General features: G+C 36.3%; 2 protein-coding genes and 5 non-coding genes across 11 annotated transcripts; all 7 read left to right on the forward strand.

Moving 5' to 3' along the window:
• Positions 1-1,302: 1,302 nt before the first annotated feature.
• On the forward strand, positions 1,303-1,375 carry Trnav-aac (transfer RNA valine (anticodon AAC)). Its single transcript has one exon. It is a non-coding gene; the product is annotated as a tRNA-Val (tRNA).
• A 157-nt stretch (positions 1,376-1,532) lies between these two features.
• Positions 1,533-9,572, forward strand: LOC138336481 (uncharacterized). Of its 4 annotated transcripts, none has more exons than XM_069285990.1 (2): positions 1,533-2,744; positions 3,852-9,572. In XM_069285990.1, exon 2 carries the CDS (start codon positions 4,823-4,825, stop codon positions 6,584-6,586), a length of 1,764 nt encoding a protein of 587 aa, XP_069142091.1. In that variant the 5' UTR covers positions 1,533-2,744; positions 3,852-4,822; the 3' UTR covers positions 6,587-9,572. The 4 variants fall into 2 exon arrangements, with proteins under 4 accessions (XP_069142091.1, XP_069142108.1, XP_069142084.1 ...); XM_069285983.1 differs by having other exon boundaries at positions 1,533-2,071.
• A 5,778-nt stretch (positions 9,573-15,350) lies between these two features.
• Trnav-cac (transfer RNA valine (anticodon CAC)) lies at positions 15,351-15,423 on the forward strand. Its single transcript has one exon. It is a non-coding gene; the product is annotated as a tRNA-Val (tRNA).
• A 1,406-nt stretch (positions 15,424-16,829) lies between these two features.
• Trnav-aac (transfer RNA valine (anticodon AAC)) lies at positions 16,830-16,902 on the forward strand. The gene has a single exon. It is a non-coding gene; the product is annotated as a tRNA-Val (tRNA).
• Positions 16,903-17,107: 205 nt separating this feature from the next.
• Positions 17,108-22,037, forward strand: LOC138336508 (uncharacterized). 2 transcript variants are annotated; one of them, XM_069286016.1, is made up of 2 exons: positions 17,108-18,267; positions 19,414-22,037. In XM_069286016.1, exon 2 carries the CDS (start codon positions 20,385-20,387, stop codon positions 21,426-21,428), a length of 1,044 nt encoding a protein of 347 aa, XP_069142117.1. In that variant the 5' UTR covers positions 17,108-18,267; positions 19,414-20,384; the 3' UTR covers positions 21,429-22,037. The 2 variants fall into 2 exon arrangements, with proteins under 2 accessions (XP_069142117.1, XP_069142122.1); XM_069286021.1 differs by having other exon boundaries at positions 17,108-17,592.
• Positions 22,038-24,712: 2,675 nt separating this feature from the next.
• Positions 24,713-24,785, forward strand: Trnav-uac (transfer RNA valine (anticodon UAC)). Its single transcript has one exon. It is a non-coding gene; the product is annotated as a tRNA-Val (tRNA).
• A 423-nt stretch (positions 24,786-25,208) lies between these two features.
• Trnav-cac (transfer RNA valine (anticodon CAC)) lies at positions 25,209-25,281 on the forward strand. Its single transcript has one exon. It is a non-coding gene; the product is annotated as a tRNA-Val (tRNA).
• The last annotated feature ends 2,404 nt before the right edge of the window (positions 25,282-27,685 follow it).

Below are 27,685 nucleotides of genomic sequence, written 5' to 3' on the forward strand. Positions count from 1 at the left end.
CTCTCTCTCTCTCTCTCTCTCTCTCTCTCTCTTAATTGATAACCGTATAAGGTGTTAATGTCGATAAGGAAACTCGTCCACATCAGCAGGAATTCGTATTTATACTATCCTTGTATTGCCAGGAATTAAGAAAACAACAACAATATTTTAAAGCAAGGCTATATGATATCACAATTTTATAAGAGTGTGCAAAATAGGCAAAACTACATTAGTAACATCAAATTGAAGATTTTCAAAATGAGTAGCACAATGTATATGTTTGTAATACATAAATGATCCTTGGTTCTATTCTATTCGAGGATAAGAACAGAGCGGATAGGACCAGACGGAACGATATCGACACGGTACATGCTGCATTCATTCCCAACACGCCATGAATAAAAGTCAAAGTATGACACTGCCAAATCAAGAATGATATTCTTCAACAAACCGTCTTCTAGACAGCAGCTTGCTTGAAATAGATTTTTATAAAGAATTTGTTGTGTAAATTAAATGTTGATTTGACATTACGGGGTCCATCAGGGAGCTGTTTTGACTCTACTTATTATCTAATATTAAAATTGACAATAAATTTAATCATTGATTAAGGTTTTTCCTACCATGGCAATAACATGTCAATGAATGTTATTGCTTATCTTCTTGGTTTCATCTGTTATTTTTATTACTTTATATTGCGCCAATAGCCAGCGTTATAATGTATTTTAATGAGTTTTGGGGCAAAGTGCAACTGTGTAAGCAGAAATCAACTACATCGATGTCCGAGATATGCAGGTTGGTAAAGAAGACTGCAGCAAAGCTCATTGGTCGATATAATTATCTCACCGGTACATCCTATGTTGTCATTTGGCAGAATAGGTCAGACTTGCTTACTATTTCCCTTGCTGTGCATTTTGCTGCTGTTTTATCAACAATTGTTGACGATAGGGCTTGAGTGAATTAAAAACCAAACCGCTGTTCATTTGGTTATACAACAATGTATTGCTGAATCTGGACTTGATTGAGAAGACAACTTTTTACTCCATCAGAGAATCTGCTTTTTTTCTTCATTCCCCTCTCGAGAAATGTCCCTATCCAAATCAATTTAAGCTCATATCTGCTATTAAATTAAAATGGTTAGTTTGTATATGTGTCGTTTTAACGTTTTCGTGTTTTCCCGTTTTGTTTCTTAATAAATCATTCATATCTATACTTGATCATATATAATACAAAATGTTCTATGTCGATATGAAATATTGATGCAGAAGGGATAGCATAAAATGGAGTAACTTACAAGGCGTCTATTTGCTCTACTGATGGTAACGAGGTTCCGTGGTGTAGTGGTTATCACGTCTGCTTAACACGCAGAAGGTCACGAGTTTGAAACTCGTCGGAACCTGCAATTATTTTTATTGCATTTAACTAAATTATTTTCTCTATTCTTTGTCAAAAGAACCAATGCAAATTCAAACTTTCTTTCAAAACAGAATTAAATTCAAATATTTTTCTTTTCCAGTTAAAAAACTCCTAGGGAAAAGAATGTGAAACAAATAAAAGTTTGTGAACAAACAGATTTTTGTAAAGATTGCATAATTTTATTGAATTGTTAATTTTATATGTGTTTTATTATGTTGTTTGTCTTGTTATGAAACATGATAGTGACGTCATACGTGTATATATATATATATATAGATCAGTAGGCTCCGCCCATTCCCTGATAAGGGACACTGTACATCCGGGCATATGTGAGAGGTCAAATGTCATTGGTCAACGCAGGATAAAGTTTGGCCCCTGTTCAGCATCCCTTGAACCCCACAGCACATTTCCTCCTGAGAACCCATCTTGACGACGCCATATTGATTTTAAGGAAAAGAATTGTTATAATTTCTAATCAGTAGTAAAAATTCAATTTGAATTGCTTCAAACTGAAAGTGAAAGTGAAACACATCTGCACGTGCAGTACCACCAACCAAAAAGATGAAGGAGTTCCGAGTTATTCGTCATTGTTAGACGTCAGACGACAACTTTAAAAGTTGAGGTCGATGATCGCCCAATCCTCCGGACGGAAATCAGGAGAGTATCGTTCTGAAGATCGGTAGGATAAACTCTTTATTTTCTGCACGTTTTTCATGTACATATGGATATGTGTTCAACTGAAGGCAATACAGTTTTGATCTGGGGTCACAGTTTAGTCCGACGGCTGCGTAGATTGTGACGAGCATGCTCATAAGCAAAACCTTAGTTTTCGACCCAGTTCTCGCAAGGCACATTTAGTTGGATATCCTGGGGGTACGATCTCTACGCTTCAAGAACATATGTCGGACATTCATTTCTATCAGCCGGAAATTGTTTGTCTACAAGTAGGCGGTAATGATTTGAGTCGCCCTTCCCAGACCCCGGAGTGTGTTATGGCAAATTTGACAGGCCTGATTGAACAGTTGTTTCATGCTACTTTCGTGAAATATGTTGTGGTTTTAGGGCTGTTTCCCAGGGAAAAAACTCGAGCACATAAGGGTGATGTTCCTGTAGAGGAGTACAATGTCAGAGTTCATCGTTTGAACACCATGTTACGTGAAGCTCTCCAGGGTAGCATATTTTGCAAGTTTTGGGAGCACGATCGCATGTCCAGTTTGACAGACTTATATTTGCCGGATAGTGTGCATTTCAAAAATCAGCAGCCGTATTTCAAATCTGTTCGTGGTGGAGTGCTTTATGGCATTAAAGCTAGCAGACAGAGACAGGTTCCGGTTTAGCTTGGCCAACTTTGCGTAGGTTTTTATTAGTTGTTTTTGGTTTGTCTCCAAGTTTTATTTCGAGTTGTCTCCCTTCCATTGAGTGTGTTGGTTTTTTAGGCATAGCTCTGACAGCTCATTTTATATTTGTCTATACTTCTTGTATAATTTTTCTTTTGTGTGATATTGTTATTGCCTATGAATTTGGCATATGATGTTATTTTGAATGATATTCATCATTATGTTTGCTAAATATTAATATTACTGGCCCTTGAGGTTACAGTTTATATTAAACATTGAAATTACTGGCCTTTGAGGTTACAGTTTATATTAAATATTGATATTACTGGCCATTGAGGTTACAGTTTATACTAAGTATTGATATTACTGGCCCTTGAGGTTACAGTTTATATTAAACATTGAAATTACTGGCCTTTGTGGTTACAGTTTATATTAAACATTGAAATTACTGGCCTTTGAGGTTACAGTTTATATCTTACTATTTAAATTACTGGCCCTTGAGGTTACTGTTTAGTGTTATACCAATTTTCTAACAGTGGACATATTATTATTTAAAAAAAAAACAAAAAACAAAAAAACTCGTTTGAGTTGTACCTGGCATTGTTCAGTCGTGTAATATTTACCGGTGTTTTCATGGTTTCATGAACTCACTATTGCCCATATGTTGCCGCAAGGTGGCATTGGTATACATGGTAATGTTATACTTTCCTGACATGCTGGTTGCCCTGTTGGGCTTTGTAATTACTGGCCCTAAGGGTTGCAGTTGTTCGTAACTATATTGTAATATATGGTTCTTACTTATTATAGAGATAATTATTTTCTGATTTTACTGGCCCTATATAGCAGTTCCAGTTTTTCAAGCTAGATTTCAAAATATGCAATATAAATTGCTTATTATTGGCCATATGAGTTACAGTTGTTTGGAAATTTACATTTCAAGATACGTATGTCACAAATCAAGATATTGTATTTTAATGACCTTACGGGTTGCTGCTTTATAACAGTAAATTGATTGATTTGATTACTGGCCAAAAGTTATTAGCTACAGTTAATTCTAATTCATACACATTATTATTTATATTTGTTTGGAGATATACTGCTATAGTTTTTCTTTTATCACAGGTGTTTCATAACTAGTGTGGTATATCAGTAAGCTGCAATATGAGGCCAAAACGAAAGGCAGCTGCAAATAATACAGCCATTAAACAGCGAAGAGTAACTGAGCCGGCTGCAGCTGTCAGTGTCGCACCAGCTGTCAGCGCCCCAACAACAACTGATGTGCCACCTCCACCTGCCCCTGCCCCTTCCTCTGTCCCTGCACAGACGGTTCCTGTCGCTGATGTACAGGCTTTAGTAAAAGAAGCCTTCAAACAAGGAGTGGAGGAAGCGAAAAAACTATTTTTACACTCGGAACACTCGGCCTCAACTTCCACGGCTGACAATGCTGATGCCAGTGCTGGAGAAGCTATGGCTACCAACTTGCCCCCTATAGCGGTACCCACCGAAACAAGTCATGACATCACATGACTCGATTAGTAGGTCATCAGTCTTACCAGCAATGACTTTGGCATCCGTTGAGCCCCACGAAAGCCACAGTTACACTCCTTTCATGTCAACGTCCATTCCGTTGGCTGATATGGTTTGTTTACCCATTAAGGAAAAAATTTGGGCTGGGGATTATGTAGAGCTGAGTACACTCAGCAGAAAAGAACAAAATACCTTTGAAATGGTCATCAAGCAGAATGATACTTGGGCTCCTGTGGCTCAGTGGGTGCCAAAAACTAAAACTAAAACTTTGTCCATTGACCAATGGACTTCTTTGTTTCATTCTTTTGTCGCTATTTACTGTCAAAAGAAACCACGGGATTTTGAGGCACTAATGAAATATATATCCGTAATACGGAAGCTGGCTTCAAAACAAGCAGACTGGTCTTTTTACGATGTCTCCTTTCGGCGACTTTTAGCAGAGAAACAATGTTATCATTGGGACCAGGTTGAATGGGAGCTCTGGCATGAGGCTATAACCCGCAAGTCCAGCACAAACAAAGGCTCTGTCAGTGTCTACCCAAAAGGCCTCTGTTGGAAGTTTTTGAATGGCCGTTACTGCAATGGATGTCGGTTCCCCCATAAATGTTCCATATGCAATGGGGATCATCAACCCACAATGTGTAATGCTCCAAACATGCAAACCAACCAGTCAAACCAGTTGCCTTTTCGTGCCCAGCGTTTCGCAACCCCCTTTGCTGCCTCAAGATCCCGTGGTTTCCCCAGAAATCGTTACTCCTATTATCGCAGATAAACTTGCGGACATACTTGTAGGGTATGACATTGAAAAAACTCAATATTTAGTACAAGGGTTCAGGGAAGGTTTTCGTATACATTTTGAAGGTGATACGTTACAAACAGAATGTCCTAACTTAGTGTCTGCATCTGAATTCCCAGAGGTAATTCAAGCTAAAATCGATAAAGAATTACTTGCTAAACGGGTATCAGGCCCTTTTTCTTCGTCACCATATCCAACATATCATCTTAGCCCCATAGGAGTTGTACCAAAAAAGGAATCTGGTAAATACCGAATGATACATCATCTTAGTCATCCTAAAGGGATATCTATAAATGACGGTATTACAGAGGAGGCTTCTACTGTCTCTTACGCAAATATCTCTGATGCCATTGATCATATCAAATCTTTAGGTCAGTTTGCATTCTTATCTAAAACAGACATTGAGTCAGCATTTAGGATAGTGCCTATTCACCCAGCTGCTCGTCATTTATTAGGGTTTAAATGGAATGGTGAATTATATTTTGACAATTGTTTACCTATGGGACTTTCTGAGAGTTGTAAGATTTTTGAGGAATTAAGTAAGGCACTTGAATGGGTAGCTTACACTAAGTTAAGAGCAACAGCAGTAGTTCATGTACTTGATGATTTCCTTTTCATAGAAAAGACTGGTACTCATTGTCAAGAAATTCTGTCAGCATTTCAAGACATGTGCAAATCTGTAGGTATTCCATTAGCACCAGATAAAACATTTGGTCCTAGCCAAATACTCCCCTTTTTGGGAATTACTTTGGATACCATCAATATGGAGTCACGCTTGCCACTTGACAAGCTACAAAAGGCTCTAGAGTCCTTAGATAGATTTGTAGTTAGGAAAAAAGTCACACTCAGGGAACTACAATCCCTTATTGGAACATTACAATTTGCCACTTCAGTAGTTTTACCTGGTCGTGCCTTTTTACGCCGGTTAATTGACCTCACTATTGGTGTTTCGAAACCCTTCTTTCGAATAAGGCTGCACAAGGAAGCTAAGGCAGACTTGATCATGTGGGCTGAATTCTTACAGAAGTTTAATGGTAGTCTTTTCTTTTTAGATGAGAGGTGGTTAGTAAGTGACAATATGGAGCTGTTTACAGATTCTTCCTCTATAGGCTTTGGGGCTGTTTTTGGTAACCAATGGTTTTATGGGGAATGGCAGCCAGCTGTTAAGAAACGTCATTTAAACATAGCGATTTTAGAATTGTTTCCAATTGTTTTGGCTGTAGCAGCTTGGGGAAATATGATACAGAATAAGTGCATATGGTTATTCACTGACAATCACGCATTAGTACCAATAATCAACAAACAAACTTCACGCGATAAAATTATTATGCGCTTGATTCGCAAGTTGGTACTCTTGTGTTTAACTAATAATATTTTGTTTAAAGCAGTTCATATTCCTGGTCATACCAATGTTTTAGCGGATTCCCTATCTCGTTTACAGATAGAAAAATTCAGAAAATTGTGTCCGACAGCACTTCAACTTCCAGCGCAAGTTCACACACTGATGGACCAAAGACACTACCTGTTACGCTGAACAAATTATTGGTAGCCTCCTTAGCCCCGTCATCCCATAGGGCATATGACAAAATTTGGGAAAATCTTTGTACCTTTTGTACATCTGTTTTACAGACATCTGTCTCACTACCTTTATCGTATGCCACTGTCGCATTATATGTTGCACATTTACATGAAAAGGGTCTTTCTGCTAGTACCATAACTTCACACTTGTCAGCCATAGCATATTTCCATAATATTAATGGTTATGACACCAATGACCCAACCAAAGATTTTGTAGTAAGAAAGGCAGTAGCAGGTGCAGCACGTTTACTGCCACAATATGATTCACGTCTCCCTATTACAGAGCCAATTCTACAAAGACTGGTTCAATCTTTACCATATGTATACCCATCCCTATATGAACAAGTTTTATACAAATCCATTTTCACTTTAGCTTTTTATGGCTTGGCTAGAGTTGGGGAACTAGTAATGACTGCACAAGATAAGTCTCACAATGTTCTTCAAGTATCTGATGTTCAGGTTGTTTTCCAACATGCCAAACCTGCTAATATGCAGGTCTGTTTCCGTCATTTTAAACACAACAGCAGTCAAAAAGCCCATACAATTACAGTGAACACCATTTTACCTTCCTCTATCTGCCCGGTTCAATCTATGTTGGAATATCTTCCTAAACGAGGACCCAAACCAGGCTGTCTGTTCCTTGAACAAAACGAACAACCATTATCTCGTAAACAATTTGACAATGTTGTCAGAAAATGTCTGAAGTTCTGTGAACTGAACAGTACTTTTTATAAGGGTCATAGCTTTCGGATAGGGGGGGCAACTCTTGCAGTCAAACAAGGTATGTCTGATGCACAGATTCGTTTATTAGGTAGATGGAAGTCTGATGCGTTTAAGAAATACATAAGGGCTCAACCACTCACAACTAGTCTTCCCTGAACTCTGTGCTTGTTACGTACAATATTTTGCTCATGTGAAATTTTATTGTCAATGTCCTTATTTTTTTTTTTTTTTTTTAATTTAAGTTTTATTCTTCGCATAGATATGTAGTGTTTTTAAGTCTATGCAGGCGCATGGGACCTTGTCAATGTATTTTTACACTGTATTGGAACAAAACCTATATATATTACAATAATAGGCAGGCGCGTGGGTCCCTGTCCATTATTTTTTATCAACATGGTGATTTTACTTTGTGTTTGGAACAATGTACCTAGTCAGACTTTCTAATAATGGGCAGGCGCGTGGGTCCCTGTCCATTATTTTTTATCAACATGGTGATTTCACTTTGTGTTTGGAACAATGTACCTAGTCAGACTTTCTAATAATGGGCAGGCGCGTGGGTCCCTGTCCATTATTTTTATCAACATGGTGATTTCACTTTGTGTTTGGAACAATGTACCTAGTCAAACTTTCAGTTTGTTTCTAATAATGGGCAGGCGCGTGGGTCCCTGTCCATTATTTTTATTGATGTGGTATACCGGTGAATGACACAACCCTGCTTACTATTCAGTACAATTGTCTTTTGATAATGTTTTAATCAATGTATATCTGTTTTTTCATTTTTAAATTTAGTTGTTGAAGTTTTTAGCCAATTCAAACCTAATCAACCTCTTTGCTGTTCGGGTGGCGGATGACTTTGTCATTTTGGCTTAATTTGGCCGCTCACCTTTGCGGTCCACATCATGTATTTTCTAATAAGTATACTGTAATTTTTTAAAAAAAACCATATCTTAATGAAAAATAAATCATAAAGGCCACTTTAAGTGTGCCAATTTCCGCCATATAAGTGTTTGATTTTATTATTTTCACTCGCAAACAGAGCTTCACAGCATTGAGGTGGATTAGGTATCTTCTGTGTCATGCAAACAAGGCAAAAATAAAAGTTTGTGAACAAACAGATTTTTGTAAAGATTGCATAATTTTATTGAATTGTTAATTTTATATGTGTTTTATTATGTTGTTTGTCTTGTTATGAAACATGATAGTGACGTCATACGTGTATATATATATATATATAGATCAGTAGGCTCCGCCCATTCCCTGATAAGGGACACTGTACATCCGGGCATATGTGAGAGGTCAAATGTCATTGGTCAACGCAGGATAAAGTTTGGCCCCTGTTCAGCATCCCTTGAACCCCACAGCACATTTCCTCCTGAGAACCCATCTTGACGACGCCATATTGATTTTAAGGAAAAGAATTGTTATAATTTCTAATCAGTAGTAAAAATTCAATTTGAATTGCTTCAAACTGAAAGTGAAAGTGAAACACATCTGCACGTGCACTACCACCAAAAATGAAAATCCCTTCCCTTTCCCACCCGTTGTCAAAATTTATTCTTGTTCACCTTGACTCACCTTGACATTTCTTTTAATTCGTACTCATATTTTTATAATTACATGTTTATGTATGTAAACCTAATTTGGCCGCTCACCTTTGCGGTCCACATCATGTATTTTCTAATAAGTATACTGGAATTAAAAAAAAAACATATCTTAATGAAAAATAAATCATAAAGGCCACTTTAAGTGTGCCAATTTCCGCCATATAAGTGTTTGATTTTATTATTTTTACTCGCAAACAGAGCTTCACAGCATTGAGGTGGATTAGGTATCTTCTGTGTCATGCAAACAAGGCAAAAATACTATTGATATCTGGGCAGTGCATTAAGAAATCGGTTTCGTGGTGTAGTGGTTATCACGTCTGCTTTACACGCAGAAGGTCGCGGGGACTTCCGGTTTGGACTTTGATGCGAATGGACGTTTGTCTATGTGCGTAATTCAAATCTGTCAACATCGGTGGTAAGGAAGGGTCATTGACCCTAAATTTGTGACTTTTGAATATTTATATATATGCTGATTACCCGCTGAAATATATTATGTGACTTTTTCTGCGTATTTTGACATTTTCCCCTATTCCCGTTTCCGGTTTTTACCGGGGGGGATGGCGGCCTCGGGAGGAGGCTCCGGTGGGAAGAGACAATATTCTAAAGATAACACTGTTGTAGTGGATGTGTTGGATAACAAAAATATCAAGGCGGCACGTGTTATTCATGAAATATCGGAACTTTGTGGTGAGGGTTCAGTTTTCGCTTGTGTCCCGAAATCTGGAAACCTTTTTGAAGTGACCTTAGAAGGTAGAGCTGGGATAAACATTTTATTGGATGGTGTTGTTATTGATGGTAAAAGGTTTGATTGTCGCGATATCACTCAGCGGTTTACGCTTGTGAGTTTCCTCCATCTTCCTGCCTATATTAGTGACGATGAAATCGTGAATAAGCTTCAGCAGCTTAATGTTGAAATGGTTTCGCCGATTAAACGTCGTTTTTATCAAGGGACAACTGTTGCTGATGGTACGCGATATGTGCGTGTGAAATTGCCCCCGACATTGAAATCCCTACCGTATACAATGAAATTTGGAACTGATTACTATCGGGTCATTCATGATAATCAGCTGAAGGTATGTACACTATGCTACTCGGATCAACATTTGTTCCGCGAATGTCCACAGTTTGTGTGTTTCACGTGTGGAGGTCAAGGTCATTTCAGGAGGGCTTGCAAAACACAGCCGTGTGTGCGATGTGGAGAGATTCGATTTGAGTGTGATTGTTCGCGCGCACCCAGGTGTGTCGACACTCTTTGTGACAGGTGTGGGCGCTATGACTGTACATGTTTTGACACTGGCGATAACCAGTATAGCGGAGATTCGGACGAGGTTTGTGATATTGCCAGTGATGATGTCTCGCGCTCTGAAGTTGGAACCGCAGATTCCATTCCGTTACCTGATGGGCATGGTGATAGCTCAGAATCTATGAGCACCAGTGGTGGGGATGATGACGCTGACGACGGCGATGATGATGATGAGGATGATGGCGGCGGTGATGCTGATGGTGGTGGTAGTGACGGTCTTTGTACGGATGTCGATCGTGAATCAGAATCCGTCCAGAGTCAGAACACTTTAACTGACGGTAATGATGTTTGCTTTGGCGACGTCCTCGCGCAGCCAATGTGTTCCAAGTTTTGGGATAACGATGGTGTAGAGGAGGAGGGGGATGATGATAAGAAAGTAACTGAGAGACATGGTGTTGCTCAGGGAAAAGATTTTTTAAAATTAAAGGTTGGAGATGGCGGAGTAAAGAAAAAGAAAAAGAGGAAGAAGAAAGCCAAAAAAGTTAAATAATTTTTATAATGAACTTTGTCTTGTTGTGTTTTCTTATGTTTACGGTATCATCTATAAATGTTAACGGATTAAGAGATGTTGTAAAAGTTAAGAATTTATTTGAATATTTTCAGTATCATAATTATAAAGTTGTTTTATTGCAAGAAACTTTCTGGGATGACACTTTTGTCAATCAAATAAGTCACCTGTGGAAAGGTAAGATTTTTTTTAACAATAGTAATGATAACAGGAAAGGTGTCGCTATTTTAGTGTCTAATGATTTAAAAGATGGTTTTATTGATTTTGATGGTTATGACGGAAGAGTTTTACGAATTAAGATAACGATTGATGATAATGTTTGGAATATTGTTAATATATATGCCCCGAATGTTGTTAGTGAAAGAAAGGGTTTTTTTGAGCGGTTGAAAGTTTGGTTAGGACCTTTTTTGGAGAATCTGATTACAGGGGGTGATTTTAATACTACTCTGTCCACTCTAGATCGTACGGGTGCTACAGTACATACGGTGAATCCTAGTGTGTCGGCATTGAAAAGTCTTATGTTTTCATGTGATATTCACGATATTTGGAGAATTAGAAACAAAAATTGTGCTGTTTTTTCACGCAAACGAGTGAGTTTAGATACTTTATCGCAAAGTCGTATAGACTACTTTCTAGTAGCTAAATCCATAAGTTCTTCTGTACAAAATGTATACTATAATGATACTTCGTTCAGTGATCATTGCTTTGTAGTTATGAAAATCGACTGTGATAGTGAAAGTAAAGGTCCAGGTATTTGGATTTTTAATAATTGTTTTTTGTTAGAAGATGATTTTAATACAAAAATAAGGTCTTTAATAGATTCTGCTAAACATTGTCCTTTATATGTCACTGAACCTAAAGTTTGGTGGGATAATTTGAAATATAAAATTAAAAAGTTTTCTCGAGTTTACGGTAAGGATCGAAGAAAACAGAAAATGTCCGAGTTTTATAAGATTCAGAATAAGCTGCATAATTATTCTTGTGATATAGCCAATGGGAGATCTTTTGATTTTAGTAAATATGATGAGCTTAAGCAGAATTTACAGAAGTTTGAACAAGAAAAATGTAATGGTGCTGTTTTAAGATCTAAAGCGAAATGGGCTGTGGATGGTGATAAAAACACTAGTTATTTTTTAAAATTAGAAAAGTACAGACAGAATTGTAATACTGTCAAAAGTTTACATGATGTTGATGGCAATGTTTTATCAACGCCAGATGAAATGTCTAATGAAATATTCAATTTTTATAACGAATTGTATAATTGTATAGAAACAGATGATAATGATATTGAGAATGTTTTATCTTTTATTGATAAACGAGTAACTGATGAAGATAGAGTTAAATGTGATTTGCCTGTGACTATTGATGAAATACAAAAGGCATTATTGTCCATGTCTAAAAATAAAAGTCCAGGCTTAGATGGTTTGACTGTTGAATTTTATTGTCACTTTTTTGATGATTTAAAATACATTTTTCCTCGAATTGTACAAAGTATATGGGAAGAAAGGGAGTTGACCAGAAGTATGAAGCAAGGAGTTATTAATCTTGTTTATAAGAAAAGGGGGGATAAAACTTTGTTGAAAAATTGGAGACCTATCAGTCTTTTAAATGTTGATTATAAAATTTTAGCTCGGGTTATGTCTGAGCGACTTAAATTTGTTTTACCTTCTATTATTTCTGATTTTCAGTCTTGCTGTGTGGTTGGGCGTGATATAGCGGATACTATTTTTTGTGTGCGAGATATTATCGATCTAGCTTCGCAAGAAGATTGTGAGGGATATATCCTTAAAATTGATCAGGAAAAGGCATTTGATCGTGTTAGTCATTCGTATCTATTTAAAGTTTTAGAAAAATTTGGTTTTGGGCAAAATTTTGTTGATTGGATTAAGATATTTTACACTAATATTTCAAGTTCTGTAAAATATAATGGTAACCTTACCAAGTTCATCTCGATTCGGAACTCAGTAAGGCAGGGCTGTCCAATTTCTGCGATGCTATATGTTTTGGCTGCAGAACCTCTGGGAAGTATGATTTTGAAATCTCCTGATGTTATGGGTATCACTGTTCCTAACACAAATTTTGATTCTAAAGTATACCAGCACGCAGACGATACTACTTTAACACTCGGTAATAAAAAGTCTATTGAAATTGTTTTTAAATTATTGGAAACGTATAGCAAAGGCTCTGGTGCCAAAATTAATAAAGATAAATCTGAAATTCTATGTGTTGGCCAGGGTAATATCTCGCAAAATGAGCTTGATAAGTTTCGTATAAAATTATGCGAAGATGTTATTTGTGTCCTTGGCGTGTATGTTGGTATAGATTTGCGTTTATGCAATGAAAAGAATTGGGATAATAAAGTTGCTAATATCAGAAATATTTTGAGAATGTGGTCACAGAGACAATTAACTATACAAGGGAGAGCTATTGTGATCAATTCATTGTTGATGTCCAGATGTTGGTATTGTCTAACGTCACATACAATACCTCTAGCTGCTATTACTGAAATAAAAAAACTATGTATTGATTTTTTGTGGCATAAAGGTGCGCATTTGGTGGCTTATGACACCATTATTGGCAAAAGAAAAGATGGTGGTTTGAATGTACCTGATATTGAGTTAAAACTTAAAGCATTTAGATTAAAATTTCTTTTAAGGTGGTTAGATACATCTTGCACAGCAGTCTGGAAATGTATGGGTCAGTATTTTTTTAACAAAGTTCTGAACTTAAATCTCGATTTTGAGGTTATTTATTGTAAGTTTCCTAATAAGTATCTTAGATCTTTACCTATTGTTTATCACGAAATGTTAAAGGCTTGGTATGTATTTCAGTCTGTTAACGAGGTCTTCTATAATGAGGACAACTTTTTTGTGTATGAACAGCCTTTGTTTTTCAACCCAATATTTGTGAACAATGACAAACCTGTATTTATTGAATGTTTCTCCAAAGCTGGTGTAGTTAAAGTGAAGCATTTGACTTTAGAAGTCGTATCTAAGTTCATTCACTCAAATGCAATAGTTGATGTTATTAAGGATAGTAATCCAGATATTTCTAGAGACATAATTTTAAATGATTACAAAATTATCATGAACTCTATTCCTGCTAAATATAAAGATGTTATTTTGAGCAATGTACATACCAATATAAGAACTGACGCTAGACCTTACGTTACATATATGGATGGTAATGGGACAACAGTACAGCTCTATCCAAAAACCACAAAGGATATCTATGGTTGTTTTATTCGTCGATTTTTCAGAAGACCAAAATCAACTGAATATTGGTCAAATGTTTTTAATAGCATGAGTCTACCACAAGTCTTTACAATAATGTATTTGCCATTTTTACCATGTGATATTGTTGATGTTCACTATCGTATTGTTCATAATACTATATTTACCATGGAAAAGTTGAAGAAAATTGGCACAGTTAATAATGACCAATGTCTAGTTTGTAAAACTGATTCAGAAACTTTACAGCATTTGTTTCTTGATTGTTCAGAACTTTCCGAATTTTTAGCCTACATCCAAACATTAACAAAGAAACTTTTTTCAAAGGCTGATCAGCATTACTTATCGGATATTTCTCTAGGAAGTCTTGTACTTCTGGGTTTCACAAGAAAGATCAAATTCACAAATCCGTTTTTCATTAACTTCTTTTTTGGAGTAGTTCGTTTCTGTATATTTAAAAGGCGCAACTTAGTAGTTAGTGATATGTCAAAGTTGAATTTGAAAACTTTCTTTAAGTATACACTTAGAAAATATTTTGATTATATTAGACATTATTATCAAATGGCAAAGAAATATCAGTTGTTCAAAAAGTATATTGCTGCAGATAATGCATTGTTAAAAGGTGATGATATTTCTTTAAATTCTAATGATTTGAGTTCCTTTGTTTTAGATATCTAGTTAACACTATTGTACTCATTGTCTTTGTATTATTATTGCAAATGAAAAGAAATTGAATGTATGCGTTATAAAGTCTGTGATATATTGATTTCAAATGTTTATATTAAATGAAATGTGAGGAGCCTTCGGGGCCCCAACCCCGGGGGTCCTATTTGCTGGGAACATTAAAAGATTATTTTTAAAGATAAAAAAAAATCACGTCTGCTTTACACGCAGAAGGTCGCGAGTTCGAACCTCGCCGAAACCTCCTTATATTTTTTGTATGCATTTAAACTTCACTTTTTAAAATGTAACTTTAAGTTGAATAAATTTGTTTTTGCACTATTAATTTTGTTTCACCATGTTTTTTTTTATATAGGATTAACCAAATGCACTTTGAAATAATTGATGAAATATATATGTAATAATAGCATAATTAAATGTGAGAATATCAATTTTGCTTTACAAACACGTTACTTGAACCGACCGATAATTATATTTTCCAAACTAAAGAAGCCATCCCTTCCCATATATGAATTTTATATCGTTAAGTAACATCACACATTCTATCATTTCAGCAATAGTGATAGATGAACTAAATCGGTTTTCAAAGATACATGAAATAAGCATATTTTTGTCAACAAATATCAACATGATAAAGCGTAAGACAATATTTGAAGAATGCGTAGCATATCGGTTTCGTGGTGTAGCGGTTATCACGTCTGCTTCACACGCAGAAGGTCGCGAGTTCGAACCTCGCCGAAACCTCTTTTATTTTTTTATATAAGAACAAGACATTTTATTTTATTTTCATATTAAGGCCTTAATACCAAGTTGATAGGATATCCGCGTTTATTAGCTTCAAATTACAAAATCAACGTTGTTTCTCTCTCTCTCTCTCTCTCTCTCTCTCTAATTGATAAGGTGTTAATGTCGATAAGGAAACTCGTCCACATCAGCAGGAATTCGTATTTATACTATCCTTGTATTGCCAGGAATTAAGAAAACAACAACAATATTTTAAAGCAAGGCTATATGATATCACAATTTTATAAGAGTGTGCAAAATAGGCAAAACTACATTAGTAACATCAAATTGAAGATTTTCAAAATGAGTAGCACAATGTATATGTTTGTAATACATAAATGATCCTTGGTTCTATTCTATTCGAGGATAAGAACAGAGCGGATAGGACCAGACGGAACGATATCGACACGGTACATGCTGCATTCATTCCCAACACGCCATGAATAAAAGTCAAAGTATGACACTGCCAAATCAAGAATGATATTCTTCAACAAACCGTCTTCTAGACAGCAGCTTGCTTGAAATAGATTTTTATAAAGAATTTGTTGTGTAAATTAAATGTTGATTTGACATTACGGGGTCCATCAGGGAGCTGTTTTGACTCTACTTATTATCTAATATTAAAATTGACAATAAATTTAATCATTGATTAAGGTTTTTCCTACCATGGCAATAACATGTCAATGAATGTTATTGCTTATCTTCTTGGTTTCATCTGTTATTTTTATTACTTTATATTGCGCCAATAGCCAGCGTTATAATGTATTTTAATGAGTTTTGGGGCAGAGTGCAACTGCGTAAGCAGAAATCAACTACATCGATGTCCGAGATATGCAGGTTGGTAAAGAAGACTGCAGCAAAGCTTATTGGTCGATATGATTATCTCACCGGTACATCCTATGTTGTCATTTGGCAGAATAGGTCAGACTTGCTTACTATTTCCCTTGCTGTGCATTTTGCTGCTGTTTTATCAACAATTGTTGACGATAGGGCTTGAGTGAATTAAAAACCAAACCGCTGTTCATTTGGTTATACAACAATGTATTGCTGAATCTGGACTTGATTGAGAAGACAACTTTTTACTCCATCAGAGAATCTGCTTTTTTTCTTCATTCCCCTCTCGAGAAATGTCCCTATCCAAATCAATTTTAGCTCATATCTGCTATTAAATTAAAATGATTAGTTTGTATATGTGTCGTTTAACGTTTTCGTGTTTTCCCGTTTTGTTTCTTAATAAATCATTCATATCTATACTTGATCATATATAATACAAAATGTTCTATGTCGATATGAAATATTGATGCAGAAGGGATAGCATAAAATGGAGTAACTTACAAGGCGTCTATTTGCTCTACTGATGGTAACGAGGTTCCGTGGTGTAGTGGTTATCACGTCTGCTTAACACGCAGAAGGTCACGAGTTCGAAACTCGTCGGAACCTGCAATTATTTTTATTGCATTTAACTAAATTATTTTCTCTATTCTTTGTCAAAAGAACCAATGCAAATTCAAACTTTCTTTCAAAACAGAATTAAATTCAAATTTTTTTCTTTTCCAGTTAAAAAACTCCTAGGGAAAAGAATGTGAAACAAATAAAAGTTTGTGAACAAACAGATTTTTGTAAAGATTGCATAATTTTATTGAATTGTTAATTTTATGTGTGTTTTATTATGTTGTTTGTCTTGTTATGAAACATGATAGTGACGTCATACGTGTATATATATATATATATAGATCAGTAGGCTCCGCCCATTCCCTGATAAGGGACACTGTACATCCGGGCATATGTGAGAGGTCAAATGTCATTGGTCAACGCAGGATAAAGTTTGGCCCCTGTTCAGCATCCCTTGAACCCCACAGCACATTTCCTCCTGAGAACCCATCTTGACGACGCCATATTGATTTTAAGGAAAAGAATTGTTATAATTTCTAATCAGTAGTAAAAATTCAATTTGAATTGCTTCAAACTGAAAGTGAAACACATCTGCACGTGCAGTACCACCAACCAAAAAGATGAAGGAGTTCCGAGTTATTCGTCATTGTTAGACGTCAGACGACAACTTTAAAAGTTGAGGTCGATGATCGCCCAATCCTCCGGACGGAAATCAGGGGAGTATCGTTCTGAAGATCGGTAGGATAAACTCTTTATTTTCTGCACGTTTTTCATGTACATATGGATATGTGTTCAACTGAAGGCAATACAGTTTTGATCTGGGGTCACAGTTTAGTCCGACGGCTGCGTAGATATTGTGACGAGCATGCTCATAAGCAAAACCTTAGTTTTCGACCCAGTTCTCACAAGGTACATTTAGTTGGATATCCTGGGGGTACGATCTCTACGCTTCAAGAACATATGTCGGACATTCATTTCTATCAGCCGGAAATTGTTTGTCTACAAGTAGGCGGTAATGATTTGAGTCGCCCTTCCCAGACCCCGGAGTGTGTTATGGCAAATTTGACAGGCCTGATTGAACAGTTGTTTCATGCTACTTTCGTGAAATATGTTGTGGTTTTAGGGCTGTTTCCCAGGGAAAAAACTCGAGCACATAAGGGTGATGTTCCTGTAGAGGAGTACAATGTCAGAGTTCATCGTTTGAACACCATGTTACGTGAAGCTCTCCAGGGTAGCATATTTTGCAAGTTTTGGGAGCACGATCGCATGTCCAGTTTGACAGACTTATATTTGCCGGATAGTGTGCATTTCAAAAATCAGCAGCCGTATTTCAAATCTGTTCGTGGTGGAGTGCTTTATGGCATTAAAGCTAGCAGACAGAGACAGGTTCCGGTTTAGCTTGGCCAACTTTGCGTAGGTTTTTATTAGTTGTTTTTGGTTTGTCTCCAAGTTTTATTTCGAGTTGTCTCCCTTCCATTGAGTGTGTTGGTTTTTTAGGCATAGCTCTGACAGCTCATTTTATATTTGTCTATACTTCTTGTATAATTTTTCTTTTGTGTGATATTGTTATTGCCTATGAATTTGGCATATGATGTTATTTTGAATGATATTCATCATTATGTTTGCTAAATATTAATATTACTGGCCCTTGAGGTTACAGTTTATATTAAACATTGAAATTACTGGCCTTTGAGGTTACAGTTTATATTAAATATTGATATTACTGGCCATTGAGGTTACAGTTTATACTAAGTATTGATATTACTGGCCCTTGAGGTTACAGTTTATATTAAACATTGAAATTACTGGCCTTTGTGGTTACAGTTTATATTAAACATTGAAATTACTGGCCTTTGTGGTTACAGTTTATATTAAACATTGAAATTACTGGCCTTTGAGGTTACAGTTTATATCTTACTATTTAAATTACTGGCCCTTGAGGTTACTGTTTAGTGTTATACCAATTTTCTAACAGTGGACATATTATTATTTTAAAAAAAAACAAAAAACAAAAAAACTCGTTTGATTTGTACCTGGCATTGTTCAGTCGTGTAATATTTACCGGTGTTTTCATGGTTTCATGAACTCACTATTGCCCATATGTTGCCGCAAGGTGGCATTGGTATACATGGTAATGTTATACTTTCCTGACATGCTAATTGCCCTGTTGGGCTTTGTAATTACTGGCCCTAAGGGTTGCAGTTGCGTAACTATATTGTAATATATGGTTCTTACTTATTATAGAGATAATTATTATCTGATTTTACTGGCCCTATATAGCAGTTCCAGTTTTTCAAGCTAGATTTCAAAATATGCAATATAAATTGCTTATTATTGGCCATATGAGTTACAGTTGTTTGGAAATTTACATTTCAAGATACGTATGTCACAAATCAAGATATTGTATTTTAATGACCTTACGGGTTGCTGCTTTATAACAGTAAATTGATTGATTTGATTACTGGCCAAAAGTTATTAGCTACAGTTAATTCTAATTCATACACATTATTATTTATATTTGTTTGGAGATATACTGCTATAGTTTTTCTTTTATCACAGGTGTTTCATAACTAGTGTGGTATATCAGTAAGCTGCAATATGAGGCCAAAACGAAAGGCAGCTGCAAATAATACAGCCATTAAACAGCGAAGAGTAACTGAGCCGGCTGCAGCTGTCAGTGTCGCACCAGCTGTCAGCGCCCCAACAACAACTGATGTGCCACCTCCACCTGCCCCTGCCCCTTCCTCTGCCCCTGCACAGACGGTTCCTGTCGCTGATGTACAGGCTTTAGTAAAAGAAGCCTTCAAACAAGGAGTGGAGGAAGCGAAAAAAACTATTTTTACACTCGGAACACTCGGCCTCAACTTCCACGGCTGACAATGCTGATGCCAGTGCTGGAGAAGCTATGGCTACCAACTTGCCCCCTATAGCGGTACCCACCGAACAAGTCATGACATCACATGACTCGATTAGTAGGTCATCAGTCTTACCAGCAATGACTTTGGCATCCGTTGAGCCCCACGAAAGCCACAGTAACACTCCTTTCATGTCAACGTCCATTCCGTTGGCTGATATGGTTTGTTTACCCATTAAGGAAAAAAATTGGGCTGGGGATTATGTAGAGCTGAGTACACTCAGCAGAAAAGAACAAAATACCTTTGAAATGGTCATCAAGCAGAATGATACTGGGGCTCCTGTGGCTCAGTGGGTGCCAAAAACTAAAACTAAAACTTTGTCCATTGACCAATGGACTTCTTTGTTTCATTCTTTTGTCGCTATTTACTGTCAAAAGAAACCTCGGGATTTTGAGGCACTACTGAAATATATATCCGTAATACGGAAGCTGGCTTCAAAACAAGCAGACTGGTCTTTTTACGATGTCTCCTTTCGGCGACTTTTAGCAGAGAAACAATGTTATCATTGGGACCAGGTTGAATGGGAGCTCTGGCATGAGGCTATAACCCGCAAGTCCAGCACAAACAAAGGCTCTGTCAGTGTCTACCCTAAAGGCCTCTGTTGGAAGTTTTTGAATGGCCGTTACTGCAATGGATGTCGGTTCCCCCATAAATGTTCCATATGCAATGGGGATCATCCACTCACAATGTGTAATGCTCCAAACATGCAAACCAACCAGTCAAACCAGTTGCCTTTTCGTGCCCAGCGTTTCGCAACCCCCTTTGCTGCCTCAAGATCCCGTGGTTTCCCCAGAAATCGTTACTCCTATTATCGCAGATAAACTTGCGGACATACTTGTAGGGTATGACATTGAAAAAACTCAATATTTAGTACAAGGGTTCAGGGAAGGTTTTCGTATACATTTTGAAGGTGATACGTTACAAACAGAATGTCCTAACTTAGTGTCTGCATCTGAATTCCCAGAGGTAATTCAAGCTAAAATCGATAAAGAATTACTTGCTAAACGGGTATCAGGCCCTTTTTCTTCGTCACCATATCCAACATATCATCTTAGCCCCATAGGAGTTGTACCAAAAAAGGAATCTGGTAAATACCGAATGATACATCATCTTAGTCATCCTAAAGGGATATCTATAAATGACGGTATTACAGAGGAGGCTTCTACTGTCTCTTACGCAAATATCTCTGATGCCATTGATCATATCAAATCTTTAGGTCAGTTTGCATTCTTATCTAAAACAGACATTGAGTCAGCATTTAGGATAGTGCCTATTCACCCAGCTGCTCGTCATTTATTAGGGTTTAAATGGAATGGTGAATTATATTTTGACAATTGTTTACCTATGGGACTTTCTGAGAGTTGTAAGATTTTTGAGGAATTAAGTAAGGCACTTGAATGGGTAGCTTACACTAAGTTAAGAGCAACAGCAGTAGTTCATGTACTTGATGATTTCCTTTTCATAGAAAAGACTGGTACTCATTGTCAAGAAATTCTGTCAGCATTTCAAGACATGTGCAAATCTGTAGGTATTCCATTAGCACCAGATAAAACATTTGGTCCTAGCCAAATACTCCCCTTTTTGGGAATTACTTTGGATACCATCAATATGGAGTCACGCTTGCCACTTGACAAGCTACAAAAGGCTCTAGAGTCCTAAGATAGATTTGTAGTTAGGAAAAAAGTCACACTCAGGGAACTACAATCCCTTATTGGAACATTACAATTTGCCACTTCAGTAGTTTTACCTGGTCGTGCCTTTTTACGCCGGTTAATTGACCTCACTATTGGTGTTTCGAAACCCTTCTTTCGAATAAGGCTGCACAAGGAAGCTAAGGCAGACTTGATCATGTGGGCTGAATTCTTACAGAAGTTTAATGGTAGTCTTTTCTTTTTAGATGAGAGGTGGTTAGTAAGCGACAATATGGAGCTGTTTACAGATTCTTCCTCTATAGGCTTTGGGGCTGTTTTTGGTAACCAATGGTTTTATGGGGAATGGCAGCCAGCTGTTAAGAAACGTCATTTAAACAAAGCGATTTTAGAATCGTTTCCAATTGTTTTGGCTGTAGCAGCTTGGGGAAATATGATACAGAATAAGTGCATATGGTTATTCACTGACAATCACGCATTAGTACCAATAATCAACAAACAAACTTCACGCGATAAAATTATTATGCGCTTGATTCGCAAGTTGGTACTCTTGTGTTTAACTAATAATATTTTGTTTAAAGCAGTTCATATTCCTGGTCATACCAATGTTTTAGCGGATTCCCTATCTCGTTTACAGATAGAAAAAATTCAGAAAATTGTGTCCGACAGCACTTCAACTTCCAGCGCAAGTTCACACACTGATGGACCAAAGACACTACCTGTTACGCTGAACAAATTATTGGTAGCCTCCTTAGCCCCGTCATCCCATAGGGCATATGACAAAATTTGGGAAAATCTTTGTACCTTTTGTACATCTGTTTTACAGACATCTGTCTCACTACCTTTATCGTATGCCACTGTCGCATTATATGTTGCACATTTACATGAAAAGGGTCTTTCTGCTAGTACCATAACTTCACACTTGTCAGCCATAGCATATTTCCATAATATTAATGGTTATGACACCAATGACCCAACCAAAGATTTTGTAGTAAGAAAGGCAGTAGCAGGTGCAGCACGTTTACTGCCACAATATGATTCACGTCTCCCTATTACAGAGCCAATTCTACAAAGACTGGTTCAATCTTTACCATATGTATACCCATCCCTATATGAACAAGTTTTATACAAATCCATTTTCACTTTAGCTTTTTATGGCTTGGCTAGAGTTGGGGAACTAGTAATGACTGCACAAGATAAGTCTCACAATGTTCTTCAAGTATCTGATGTTCAGGTTGTTTTCCAACATGCCAAACCTGCTAATATGCAGGTCTGTTTCCGTCATTTTAAACACAACAGCAGTCAAAAAGCCCATACAATTACAGTGAACACCATTTTACCTTCCTCTATCTGCCCGGTTCAATCTATGTTGGAATATCTTCCTAAACGAGGACCCAAACCAGGCTGTCTGTTCCTTGAACAAAACGAACAACCATTATCTCGTAAACAATTTGACAATGTTGTCAGAAAATGTTTGAAGTTCTGTGAACTGAACAGTACTTTTTATAAGGGTCATAGCTTTCGGATAGGGGGGGCAACTCTTGCAGTCAAACAAGGTATGTCTTATGCACAGATTCGTTTATTAGGTAGATGGAAGTCTGATGCGTTTAAGAAATACATAAGGGCTCAACCACTCAAAACTAGTCTTCCCTGAACTCTGTGCTTGTTACGTACAATATTTTGCTCATGTGAAATTTTATTGTCAATGTCCTTATTTTTTTTTTTTTTTTTACAAGTTTTATTCTTCGCATAGATATGTAGTGTTTTTAAGTCTATGCAGGCGCATGGGACCTTGTCAATGTATTTTTACACTGTATTGGAACAAAACCTATATATATTACAATAATAGGCAGGCGCGTGGGTCCCTGTCCATTATTTTTTATCAACATGGTGATTTTACTTTGTGTTTGGAACAATGTACCTAGTCAGACTTTCTAATAATGGGCAGGCGCGTGGGTCCCTGTCCATTATTTTTTATCAACATGGTGATTTCACTTTGTGTTTGGAACAATGTACCTAGTCAAACTTTCAGTTTGTTTCTAATAATGGGCAGGCGCGTGGGTCCCTGTCCATTATTTTTATTGATGTGGTATACCGGTGAATGACACAACCCTGCTTACTATTCAGTACAATTGTCTTTTGATAATGTTTTAATCAATGTATATCTGTTTTTTCATTTTTAAATTTAGTTGTTGAAGTTTTTTGCCAATTCAAACCTAATCAACCTCTTTGCTGTTCGGGTGGCGGATGACTTTGTCATTTTGGCTTAATTTGGCCGCTCACCTTTGCGGTCCACATCATGTATTTTCTAATAAGTATACTGGAATTTTTTAAAAAACCATATCTTAATGAAAAATAAATCATAAAGGCCACTTTAAGTGTGCCAATTTCCGCCATATAAGTGTTTGATTTTATTATTTTTACTCGCAAACAGAGCTTCACAGCATTGAGGTGGATTAGGTATCTTCTGTGTCATGCAAACAAGGCAAAAATAAAAGTTTGTGAACAAACAGATTTTTGTAAAGATTGCATAATTTTATTGAATTGTTAATTTTATATGTGTTTTATTATGTTGTTTGTCTTGTTATGAAACATGATAGTGACGTCATACGTGTATATATATATATATATAGATCAGTAGGCTCCGCCCATTCCCTGATAAGGGACACTGTACATCCGGGCATATGTGAGAGGTCAAATGTCATTGGTCAACGCAGGATAAAGTTTGGCCCCTGTTCAGCATCCCTTGAACCCCACAGCACATTTCCTCCTGAGAACCCATCTTGACGACGCCATATTGATTTTAAGGAAAAGAATTGTTATAATTTCTAATCAGTAGTAAAAATTCAATTTGAATTGCTTCAAACTGAAAGTGAAAGTGAAACACATCTGCACGTGCAGTACCACCAAAAATGAAAATCCCTTCCCTTTCCCACCCGTTGTCAAAATTTATTCTTGTTCACCTTGACTCACCTTGACATTTCTTTTAATTCGTACTCATATTTTTATAATTACATGTTTATGTATGTAAAGCTTAATTTGGCCGCTCACCTTTGCGGTCCACATCATGTATTTTCTAATAAGTATTCTGGAATTTTTTAAAAAACCATATCTTAATGAAAAATAAATCATAAAGGCCACTTTAAGTGTGCCAATTTCCGCCATATAAGTGTTTGATTTTATTATTTTTACTCGCAAACAGAGCTTCACAGCATTGAGGTGGATTAGGTATCTTCTGTGTCATGCAAACAAGGCAAAAATACTATTGATATCTGGGCAGTGCATTAAGAAATCGGTTTCGTGGTGTAGTGGTTATCACGTCTGCTTTACACGCAGAAGGTCGTGAGTTCGAACCTCGCCGAAACCTCCTTATATTTTTTGTATGCATTTAAACTTCACTTTTTAAAATGTAACTTTAAGTTGAATACATTTGTTTTTGCACTATTAATTTTGTTTCACCATGTTTTTTATATAGCATTAACCAAATGCACTTTGAAATAATTGATGAAATATATATGTAATAATAGCATAATTAAATGTGAGAATATCAATTTTGCTTTACAAACACGTTACTTGAACCGACCGATAATTATATTTTCCAAACTAAAGAAGCCATCCCTTCCCATATATGAATTTTATATCGTTAAGTAACATCACACATTCTATCATTTCAGCAATAGTGATAGATGAACTAAATCGGTTTTCAAAGATACATGAAATAAGCATATTTTTGTCAACAAATATCAACATGATAAAGCGTAAGAAATATTTGAAGAATACGTAGCATATCGGTTTCGTGGTGTAGCGGTTATCACGTCTGCTTCACACGCAGAAGGTCGCGAGTTCGAACCTCGCCGAAACCTCTTTTATTTTTACATAAGAACAAGACATTTTATTTTATTTTCATATTAAGGCCTTAATACCAAGTTGATAGGATATCCGCGTTTATTAGCTTCAAATTACAAAATCAACGTTGTTTCTCTCTCTCTCTCTCTTAATTGATAACCGTATAAGGTGTTAATGTCGATAAGAAAACTCGTCCACATCAGCAGGAATTCGTATTTATACTATCCTTGTATTGCCAGGAATTAAGAAAACAACAACAATATTTTAAAGCAAGGCTATATGATATCACAATTTTATAAGAGTGTGCAAAATAGGCAAAACTACATTAGCAACATCAAATTTAAGATTTTCAAAATGAGTAGCACAATGTATATGTTTGTAATATATAAATGATCCTTGGTTCTATTCTATTCGAGGATAAGAACAGAGCGGATAGGACCAGACGGAACGATATCGACACGGTACATGCTGCATTCATTCCCAACACGCCATGAATAAAAATCAAAGTATGTCTGTATTCAAAATGACACTGCCAAATCAAGAATGATATTCTTCAACAAACCGTCTTCTAGACAGCAGCTTGCTTGAAATAGATTTTTATAAAGAATTTGTTGTGTAAATTAAATGTTGATTTGACATTACGGGGTCCATCAGGGAGCTGTTTTGACTCTACTTATTATCTAATATTAAAATTGACAATAAATTTAATCATTGATTAAGGTTTTTCCTACCATGGCAATAACATGTCAATGAATGTTATTGCTTATCTTCTTGGTTTCATCTGTTATTTTTATTACTTTATATTGCGCCAATAGCCAGCGTTATAATGTATTTTAATGAGTTTTGGGGCAGAGTGCAACTGCGTAAGCAGAAATCAACTACATCGATGTCCGAGATATGCAGGTTGGTAAAGAAGACTGCAGCAAAGCTTATTGGTCGATATAATTATCTCACCGGTACATCCTATGTTGTCATTTGGCAGAATAGGTCAGACTTGCTTACTATTTCCCTTGCTGTGCATTTTGCTGCTGTTTTATCAACAATTGTTGACGATAGGGCTTGAGTGAATTAAAAACCAAACCGCTGTTCATTTGGTTATACAACAATGTATTGCTGAATCTGGACTTGATTGAGAAGACAACTTTTTACTCCATCAGAGAATCTGCTTTTTTTCTTCATTCCCCTCTCGAGAAATGTCCCTATCCAAATCAATTTTAGCTCATATCTGCTATTAAATTAAAATGGTTAGTTTGTATATGTGTCGTTTAACGTTTTCGTGTTTTCCCGTTTTGTTTCTTAATAAATCATTCATATCTATACTTGATCATATATAATACAAAATGTTCTATGTCGATATGAAATATTGATGCAGAAGGGATAGCATAAAATGGAGTAACTTACAAGGCGTCTATTTGCTCTACTGATGGTAACGAGGTTCCGTGGTGTAGTGGTTATCACGTCTGCTTAACACGCAGAAGGTCACGAGTTCGAAACTCGTGGGATAATAAAGTTGCTAATATCAGAAATATTTTGAGAATGTGGTCACAGAGACAATTAACTATACAAGGGAGAGCTATTGTGATCAATTCATTGTTGATGTCCAGATGTTGGTATTGTCTAACGTCACATACAATACCTCTAGCTGCTATTACTGAAATAAAAAAAAAACTATGTATTGATTTTTTGTGGCATAAAGGTGCGCATTTGGTGGCTTATGACACCATTATTGGCAAAAGAAAAGATGGTGGTTTGAATGTACCTGATATTGAGTTAAAACTTAAAGCATTTAGATTAAAATTTTTTGAAGGTGGTTAGATACATCTTGCACAGCAGTCTGGAAATGTATGGGTCAGTATTTTTTTAACAAAGTTCTGAACTTAAATCTCGATTTTGAGGTTATTTATTGTAAGTTTCCTAATAAGTATCTTAGATCTTTACCTATTGTTTATCACGAAATGTTAAAGGCTTGGTATGTATTTCAGTCTGTTAACGAGGTCTTCTATAATGAGGACAACTTTTTTGTGTATGAACAGCCTTTGTTTTTCAACCCAATATTTGTGAACAATGACAAACCTGTATTTATTGAATGTTTCTCCAAAGCTGGTGTAGTTAAAGTGAAGCATTTGACTTTAGAAGTCGTATCTAAGTTCATTCACTCAAATGCAATAGTTGATGTTATTAAGGATAGTAATCCAGATATTTCTAGTGACATAATTTTAAATGATTACAAAATTATCATGAACTCTATTCCTGCTAAATATAAAGATGTTATTTTGAGCAATGTACATACCAATATAAGAACTGACGCTAGACCTTACGTTACATATATGGATGGTAATGGGACAACAGTACAGCTCTATCCAAAAACCACAAAGGATATCTATGGTTGTTTTATTCGTCGATTTTTCAGAAGACCAAAAT

Source organism: Argopecten irradians, chromosome 1 (assembly GCF_041381155.1).
Source record: "Argopecten irradians isolate NY chromosome 1, Ai_NY, whole genome shotgun sequence".
NCBI classification, from domain to species: domain Eukaryota; kingdom Metazoa; phylum Mollusca; class Bivalvia; order Pectinida; family Pectinidae; genus Argopecten; species Argopecten irradians.